This window comes from Leptonychotes weddellii, unplaced genomic scaffold (genome assembly GCF_054177405.1).
Source record: "Leptonychotes weddellii isolate Sample4059 unplaced genomic scaffold, ASM5417740v2 HiC_scaffold_6440, whole genome shotgun sequence".
NCBI lineage: Eukaryota > Metazoa > Chordata > Mammalia > Carnivora > Phocidae > Leptonychotes > Leptonychotes weddellii.
The window spans coordinates 1428-10188 of NW_028033310.1; the positions used below are offsets into that span (position 1 = coordinate 1428).

The window sequence follows — 8761 nt, forward strand, 5'->3', positions numbered from 1 at the left end:
AACCGGCTGGGCTGCTGTGACTCAGCTACCCACTCCTGGGAATGAAGGAAAGAACAAATTGAACGTGCTTCTGGGGAGCGCTGGTGCCAGTTCTTAGCAGAGAAGCCAGCTTGATCCAGAACAGCTTTAAGTTTTTGACTAAGGCAAGCTAGAAGAATTGCCTCCTCCCAGCTAACCAGATCTAAGATAAGGACACCTGTCTCCTTAGGCGGAATGACACAGTCATGCCATTCCTCACTACGCCAGTCCTTCTTCCCTGTCTGTTCCCTTGGAAATGGCAACCAGACCTCGGGCCCCTGGCACCTCTTCTCTCTCACTCCAGGAACAATGAGACTAAGAGGTACACCAAGCTGCTTTCACTTTATTCTTCTATTTATACATTCTCCTGCTCCCAGATGTGAAGGCAGACCATGATGTAAGCTCAGCAGTCCTGCTCAGAGCCTTTCTAGGTTCTATCAGTTTCCCTTTCCCCATCTCCCACCCTCGTCCACCCCAACTCAGTCAGTCCCTCTGTCCAGTTGTTGCTCTTGGAGATAAGAGAGCAGAAGCAGAGAAATAAGACTGAGTTGACTGTCTCCATCCACCTGCCCCCAGTGACAAGACAGCAGTCCTGGAGAGACTGGACGGAGATTCTAATGAGGGACGGGAGCCTCCTTCCAAGGCACAGGGACCACCTTCTCAACGTGGCCACTGGTTCGTTCAGATCTGGGTGCTGTGCTGGCCCGAAGCTGGGGGCTGAAGTGCCTCCAACTGACTGAGGAGGACAGAAATGGGAGGGCGCTGCTGGGGGTCTACAGTCATCATTGAGGTGAGCAGCTGCCGCAAGGCCGAAGAATGCCTGTGGAAGGAAGCAGGCAGGGTGATCAGAGGGTTCCTATTCTCCGTGCTAAGGTTCCAACTCCGCTAACGTCACGGCGGAGTCTGAAATGGTCGGTGCCCCCTCTATTGCTCACCTGGGGCTCTGCGGGATGCTGAGTTGGTTCTGCACAGCAAGGGCCACACTGTCACCCTTCTGGAACACCATGTCATATGGGCCTTCCCCAAACATCATGGCATATAGCACGCAGCCTAGGGACTGAGCATAACTTGGTTATTCCTTGACAGGGGACCAATGGAGGTGATAAGCTAAAAAGAATATGCTGACCTCAGCCACACGACACCACCAGGGTCCAGAGAAACCGCCCGTTAGCTGGAGGCCTCTGCACCCCTTGCCTAGCCACTGCCTTCAGCCCTGACACTTCGCTGTACTCGCTCTGTTCAAAGGGCAGGATTATACCACTTCCTGAGCAGCTGAATACAGTGTCAGTGACAGTTCCCAGGAAGGAAGTCGAGGGGGATGGGGACATACACGGTTCCTGGGGCCCCATGCACTCGAACCCAAAGCCCTGCCCCTCTGCCACACAGCAGGTACAGAGTAGACCTCCTCCCCACCCATGTGCCCAGCCTCACGCTCCTCACCCAGACATCAGTCCGCTCGTCGATGACACAGTGGCTCTGCACGGAGAAGAGCTCCGGGGCCCGGTAGGAAATGGTGCATCGCTGGGCTGCCCAGTCCTGGAACAGCTCAAACAAGGGGCACAGGTCACAGTCATGTGACCAAATTGGGGGATGCAAGAGAAAAGGTTGAGGGTGGGGAACAGGAGGGCAAAGGAACCTGGACACCCTTACCTGCAGGGTCAGAGCCTGGCGGGAGCCCTCCACGTGGATGCAAGCTTGATTCATGGAACCCAAGTCCATTAAAACCGGCTGCCCCTCATCTCCAAGCAAGATATTAGTGGGCTTCAGGTCCCTGTAGGGAAGTGGAAATGGCCCATGAGCATCCCTGGATAGGGAGGTTAGAATCCCTGGGGGCAAAAGAATCATGGGGACTGTTCCTTGGGAGGAGAGCAGAGACCTCTCATTCCTTTTGGTGAGGCTCTTCCTTTCTGCCCCATAAGCACACAGGGCCCTCCCACTGACCTGTGGGCGAAACCTCTGGCATGAATGGCCTCAAGGCCTCTGCAGATACCCAGCAGCAGCTGAAGGATTTGATCTTCAGTCAAGAAGTTGCCTTTGTCCTTCAACCTTTCTATCTCGTTCCACAGCGTACCCCTCTGCAACACAAGTGTCCTCATTGTTGGACAGGTTTTCTGAGCCTCTGCTCCCTCAGCCTGATCCCTTCCCTGTGTCAGAGTCTAGCAACTCTTTCACCACACACACTACACACCTCACAGTCCCACTAGACCCCAAATCTGAAGCGGTCAACCCCAGGACATGGTCTCTGCTTCCTAACATACTTGGCTACTCACACAGCCCTCGGTAGATGACTCTGTTGCAAGCCCCTCCATTGCCAGGAGACTTTCTGACCTTGAAGAAGGGCAGCAGCAACCAGGCCTCATGTTTAGTGCCCCGCTCCCTCAGACAAGAAGCCACAAGGCGAAGGATGTTGGGGTGATGGAAGAGGCGATGCATGTCTGCTTCTCGTTGGGCCTCCTCCCGATCCTGCTGCTCGTGACACAGGATCCGCTTCAGGGCGTAGAAGTGTCCATCATGTAACCCCTCCACTAGGTCCACATAGCTGAACCCACTGTGGGCCAAAGGGGTCAGTGAAGGACCACGGTCACCTCCCATACGGTTTGGACCCAGAGGAACTCCCTGGGGAGAAGGGGGGGGGTATCTTTCCCAGTTAGCAGAAACCCTCCCAAGATGTGGCTTCAAGAGAAGTCTGAAGATTTTACACTTTGAACTCAAGAGTAGGAACACAGTAATCCCTGGAGGTACTTTGGTCACAATGCACTGCTCTGCACATGACAAATGCTCCATAAATACTACATGAGTAACAGTCAACATTTACCAAGTGCTGGGAACCAGGCACTGGGTGGGATGTTTTATATGCATTATCATATTTAATCCTCACAACTCCATCAGCGACAAAAGACAATTATCTCCGTTAAGCAGATGAAGAAACCATGGCTTTTCAAGGTCACACAAGGTGGATCCAGGAGGCCTGGCTCCAGAATCCACTTTCTTGACTACCATGTCACTAGGCTCTGTCAGGTGAGCTAAAGGATAGGTTAAGAGAATAAAACTTTTGTGCCCCTATCATGTGCAGACTGCTGTCCTTCAATCACCAGAACCTGGGGACTAGCTAAGTGATTTCCAAACACTCACCCCTCCCCCAGTTTCTGGATGAAGAGGTAGCGCTTATTGTCAATGATGACAGTTCCCCGAGAGCAGACACACAGCGCGTGGCCCATAGTGTCTCAGTCATCCTCCTCAAGGGCGGTCTGAGGCGGCCGACAGCTTCGTCCAAGTTAAGTGGGCTCTTCCAGGCGATGCGCTGGGGGCCCAGCGGATCATGCTGGAAGGAAAAGAATAGCAGGGTCGTGGGTCAGGCACGATCCAGACGACCCCTGCAGTACCAATGTGGAGAGCCGGCGCCCGGGTCTCGGAACGTAGAGAAAACGCGCTCTGGCGACGCCAGCTCCAAGAAGGGTGGGGTCAGGTGCCTTAAAGCCTCCGGCCACGCAGCGACTGCAAGGCCGCTTCCTCCAACCCAGTCCACCTTTGAGCGGCCCCCGCTCCCACGGCCGTCGGGGCGCCACGGCAGGGCAGAGGGTAGTTCGGCGGGGTGCGAGGTCCGGGCCCACCTCTGGCAGAGCCCACCCCCGGGAAGAGCCCACCCCCAGCCTCGGCGCGTAGAGCCCGGGGCGGGGGAGGGGGCAGCCAACCCGGACACCCCACTGACCTGGCTCGGGCTGGAGAGAAGCGCCGGGGACCGGAAGAAGTGCATACGTCATCAGGCCGCGCCGGCGTAACGGCCCGCGGTATCCTAGCAACCGCTGGGCATCGGGATAATGTGGGGGCACGGAGCTGAGAGGCCGGGGGCGGGCTAAGCCTGGGGAGGGCGGGTCCCAGGACCCGGGTGAGGGTTCCACACCTGGCCTTCAGGGGTCAAGACGCAGGCACCCACGCCAAAGGGGAGCAAAGCCGGGCTCGGCCCGAGGCCCCCAGGACCTCCATCTCCCAATGCCGGAGGTAGGAAGCTGACTACAGTCCAGCCCCGAGGGGCGGGTGCTGGGGCGCGTGCTGGCGGCCTGGACCCCTACCCCCTACAGCTCTGATCAATACAACCTTGGGGGCTCTGGCTTGTATCCCACTACCCTAGTTAGAGTGGTTAAGAGCTTAGGCTTTTGAACCAGATTAGGTTCTAAATCCTGTCTTAATAGCTTAGTTACTAGCATTGTGGCCTTGGACCATTTAACCTCTCTGAGCCTCAGTTTCCCTAATTGTAAACAAGGTATAATAGTACCTAAGATTAAGTGCACGTACTGTAAGGCCAGACTGCCTAGTTCAAATCCCAGCTCTGCTAAACTAGTTGTGGGACCTTGAACGGGTTATTTAAAATTTGTCTCTCAATTTCCTCATCTGTAGAATGGGAATGATAATTACCAACTGCACGGAGTTTTTTGAAGATTAAATGAGATGTAAAGTGCTTAGCACAATATCTGATGTAGCCCTCAGTTAGTGTCAATAAACAAATTACTATTATTTTTATTACTATTTTATTTTCTTATTCTGGTCCTTACATCCCAGGCTTGGGACTGTGAAGGCAGGACTCATGGAAATTCACAAATTCCCAAGCCTTGGCACCAAGTAGTTCTCCTTGACATCTCTCACACAGGCAGGCAGGGATAGACTGAAGAGCAGTGCACATCCAAAGAAGAAGGAATGGCTGAGGCGGTCTCTTTTGCTGTAACAGGGACACCAGGAGAAAGATCCCTCTTATAACTTGGTCCCCCACTTTCATACCACTGGGAAGATCTGGTTTCTCTTGGTTCTGAACCTGTTTTAGCCCCCTGGTTCTGACATCCATTCATCCAGATTTAACCTGCTATGTGCCGGGCCCTGTGCTAGAAGCTGAGGATTCAAGATGGACAAGGTACTCTTCACCCTCAGGGAGCTCAGTTTAGTAGGACAGTGCTTCTCAATCTTGAATGTCTTTAGGATCGCCTGGGAATCTTGTTAAAATGCAAATTCTGATCCTATAGGTCTGAGGTAGGACCTGAGACTCTGCATTTCTAACGAGCTCCCAGGTGACGCTGATGAAGTGGATTCAAGATGTAGAGGATTTTTACAAACGTAGAGTAGCGGGTGGACAAGTCCAGGCTACTGGCCTGGCAACTTGAGGTGGTCCCCGCCCCCTTGCTCGCTGAGGTTCCCTCCCAGGAATCCGCCACGTGACAGTCGGACCGCCCTCTCAGACTAGAGGAGCCCGTTTAGCGCCATGGCTCCCAAGAAACCGCTCCGCCTTCCTGTCCTGCTGTTACCACTTCTGACGCTGCTGCCCCAGGTAAAATGACAGGATTGAATCCCAGCAGGCTGGGTGTGGTGAGGCGGGATGAGATCTAGCCCGGGAGAGAAGGAAAGTGAAAATCACGGAACAATGGGCAGGCTAGTTCCATCTCCTCTCTGGACACTGACCGCCCCCACCCTCCCGACTCCAGACCTCTGCTGAGCCTGATCTCTTTCTTTGCAGGCAGACACTCGGTCGTTCGTAGTGGATCGGGAAAATGACAGATTCCTCCTAGATGGGGCCCCGTTCCGCTACGTGTCTGGCAGCCTGCACTACTTTCGGGTACCACGGGTGCTTTGGGCAGACCGGCTTTTCAAGATGCGAATGAGTGGCCTCAACACTGTACAGTTGTAAGAAGTGCTCAGGAGAGTCATGGAGGGTGGGATTTACCCTTCCTACCACGCCCATAAGAAGGGGATTGGGACAGGAAGCCTAGCTTGGTATGAGAGCTCCAGGGCTTTCAGGCCAAGGGTGGGAAAGGGTGGACCAGGACCTCCTCCTAACAGCTTCCTGGAGATTCCCTGCAAGGCCTGAGCCCTTAGGCCTCTCAGCACCTCCCTGCCTGGGGCCCTGTTAACCTTTTTCTTTCTCAGTTATGTGCCCTGGAACTACCATGAGCCAGAGCCTGGGGTCTATAACTTTAATGGCAGCCGGGACCTCTTTGCATTTCTGAATGAGGCATCTGTAGCGAACCTGTTGGTCATACTGAGACCAGGACCTTACATCTGTGCAGAATGGGACATGGTGAGTTAGGAGAAGGGACAGAACCAGAGCCACTCCTGTGCAGTTCCTCCACTCCTCCCATCTGCCTGCACTGTAGGGCCACTTCCAGTGCTAGACTCAACATCCTCCCTTCTTACCTCCCCTCCCCGACTCCCAAACAACAAAACCTGCTGTCTTTATATTTGTCGCAGGGGGGTCTCCCAGCCTGGTTGCTTCAAAAACCTGATATACATCTGAGAACCTCAGACCCAGGTGAGTTGAGACAACATTTTTAACACAGAAAAAACGCAACCAACAGCAACAAAATGGGTCGTTTGGGTCCCCAAAACCGAAGAGACCATCCCCACACTGGAGATCATTCATGCAGATATTTGTTTCCATCAGGCCTAGCAAGATGCTACAAACTGAGGGACCAGATAGACCCAGCCCCTGTGCTGTGGAGCTTATGGTGAAACAGCTTTTTAAAAAACCAAAACCTGTAAGATTAGCGTAAGCTGTAAAAATACCACCCGAAAATAGACGAGTTGAGATCGTGAGTAACAGGGAAGGCCTGTTTGGGGTAGGGAGGCCAGAAAAGGCTTTTCTGAGATGATGACATTTCACTTGACTCCAGGGAAGGGAAAGCGCTGGTCATATGAAGAGTGAGGTGACAACGACCAGGTAGAGGGAACAGTATATTATAAAACCCAAAGGTGGGAAAGAACATGGCCTGGTTGAGGCCAGCTTGGCTGGAGCATAGCTGGTAAGGGAGAGAGGAATGTGACATGAAATTGGAGATAGATAGGGGCGCCTGGGTGGCTCAGTCGTTAAGCATCTGCCTTCGGCTCAGGTCATGGTCCCGGGGTCCTGGAATCGAGCCCCACATCGGGCTCCCTGCTCTGCAGGAAGCCTGCTTCTCCCTCTCCCACTCCCCCTGCTTGTGTTCCCTCTCTCGCTCTCTCTCTCTGTCAAATAAATAAATAAAATCTTTAAAAAAAAAAAAAAAGAAATTGGAATAGATAGGGACTGTTCATGCAGGACCTGGTAGGCCACTGTAAGGGTTTGCATCTTATTCTAAGCACAGTAGAAAGCCATTGGAAGAGCCTAACCAGACAGGTTTGATTTGTTTTCAGATTACTTTAGCCTGGATGTGGAGAATGGAGGGAGGGGGGTAAGGGTGGAGGTGGAGAAACGAATTGGGAGACTCTGACTGTAGTTGAGGAGGGAGTGATGGCTCCCGGACTAAGGTGATGGAGGTGGAGATGAGAAGAGGGCAGAATTGGAGATGTAGGTTGGAGATCAAAATCCCCAGGACTTGTTGATAGATTCTGACGGGAAGGAGAGGTGGGGTGGGAATAGCATGGGTATGGTCTGGAAAGAAAGCGGTCCCCTTTCTGGCCAGTCAAGATGGTGCCACCATTTACTGACACAGGAAAGATGGAGGAGACTAGGGGCGGCAAAGGACCACCTTTTTTGGGGAAAAACAGTTCGTCTGGTCATGTTAAATTTCTGTCCTATCACACTCAAGTGAGGATGTTAAGTAAGCCATAGGCTGTGTGAGTGTGGCGCTCATGGGGAGGTCTGAGCTAGAGATGAATTTGGGACTCATCAGTCTAAAGTTGGCATTTAGATCCATGGCTATTGAAACATTGCCTGAGGAAAGAACATAGGGGGAGAAAAGATGAGAATTCAAGATTAAGCTCTGAAATGCCCAGTACTTTCAAGGAGTTTGGATTTTACTTCAGGTGTAAATAGGAAGTCATCAGAGCAAGGGAGTGATTTTATCTGATTTATATCTTTTAAAAAGATCACTCTGGTAAAAATGCTTTGTATTTGCTGGGGACCCTGCGGGGACTCTTCCACTTCTGAGGGCGCTGAAGAGCTTTATGCCCCTCAGAGCAACTCCAACTCAGCTGGCTATGAAATACATTTGAAATGGTAAAGTCATGCTGGAACACCTGCATGCGGTGTCCGCTTTTCTCAAGGAAGCCAGGGCGCCTGGGTGGCTCAGTCGTTAAGCGTCTGCCTTCAGCTCAGGTCATGATCCCAGGGTCCTGGGATCGAGCCCCTCATGGGGCTCCCTGCTCAGCGGGAAGCCTGCTTCTCCCTCTCCCACTCCCCCTGCTTGTGTTCCCTCTCTTGCTGTGTCTCTCTCTGTCAAATAAATAAATAAAATCCTAAAAAAAAAAATAAGAAAAGAAAGCCAGCGACCTCTTCACTCCTGAGTCCACAGTCCCTTTTCCAGGCCTCTCTCCTCCTTGGCCAGTCAGGAGCACCCAGCCCAGCTGTTCACTCCATCTTTTGACATACACTCTCCTCTTGGCTTCCAAGATACCACCTTTATCTGGTCCCTGCTCCTTCCCTGTGCCCCAGCCTTGCTGACCACTCCTTATTAGTCTCTTTTGTTTGTTTTAAAGATTTTATTTATTCATTTGAGAGAGAGTCAGGGAGGCAGAGCCTGAGAGAGAGAGATCACGAGCGGGGGCGGGGGGAGGGGATTACAGGGGGAGAAGCAGGCTCCCCGCTGAGGGTGATGAAAAGTAGCTGAATTCAATATATTTTGAGAGTAAAGCAGCAAGGTTTTCTGATAGGTTGAATGTGAGGTGGGAGAGAAAGGCATGAAGAATTACACCACAGTGCTTAGCCTGATTAGTTAGAAAATGGAGTCACCATTAACTGAGAGGAGATCATAGGAATAGCTGGGGGAGTGGCAGGCAGAGGGAG

The 8761-nt window shown here is 52.5% G+C and overlaps 2 protein-coding genes across 10 annotated transcripts; one reads left to right on the top strand and one right to left on the bottom strand.

Annotated features, from left to right (window-relative positions):
* Nucleotides 1–341: 341 nt before the first annotated feature.
* STK16 (serine/threonine kinase 16) lies at nt 342–3812 on the bottom strand. Of its 7 annotated transcripts, none has more exons than XM_081811236.1 (8): nt 3728–3812; nt 3151–3340; nt 2347–2566; nt 1960–2093; nt 1669–1789; nt 1459–1563; nt 954–1075; nt 342–838 (listed from the first exon to the last, which is right to left on the bottom strand). In XM_081811236.1, exons 2-8 carry the CDS (start codon nt 3234–3236, stop codon nt 700–702), a joined length of 927 nt encoding a protein of 308 aa, XP_081667362.1. In that variant the 5' UTR covers nt 3237–3340; nt 3728–3812; the 3' UTR covers nt 342–699. The 7 variants fall into 7 exon arrangements, with proteins under 7 accessions (XP_081667362.1, XP_006742950.1, XP_081667363.1 ...); XM_006742887.3 differs by having other exon boundaries at nt 1459–1554; nt 3728–3811; XM_081811237.1 differs by lacking the exon at nt 3728–3812 and adding an exon at nt 3545–3720.
* Nucleotides 3813–3816: 4 nt separating this feature from the next.
* LOC145719695 (beta-galactosidase-1-like protein) lies at nt 3817–6876 on the top strand. Of its 3 annotated transcripts, XM_081811240.1 has the most exons (7): nt 3817–4017; nt 4864–4921; nt 5031–5332; nt 5519–5685; nt 5929–6079; nt 6250–6310; nt 6443–6876. In XM_081811240.1, exons 3-7 carry the CDS (start codon nt 5267–5269, stop codon nt 6508–6510), a joined length of 513 nt encoding a protein of 170 aa, XP_081667366.1. In that variant the 5' UTR covers nt 3817–4017; nt 4864–4921; nt 5031–5266; the 3' UTR covers nt 6511–6876. The 3 variants fall into 3 exon arrangements, with proteins under 3 accessions (XP_081667366.1, XP_081667365.1, XP_081667367.1); XM_081811239.1 differs by lacking the exon at nt 4864–4921; XM_081811241.1 differs by lacking the exon at nt 4864–4921 and having other exon boundaries at nt 5209–5332.
* Nucleotides 6877–8761: the final 1885 nt, after the last annotated feature.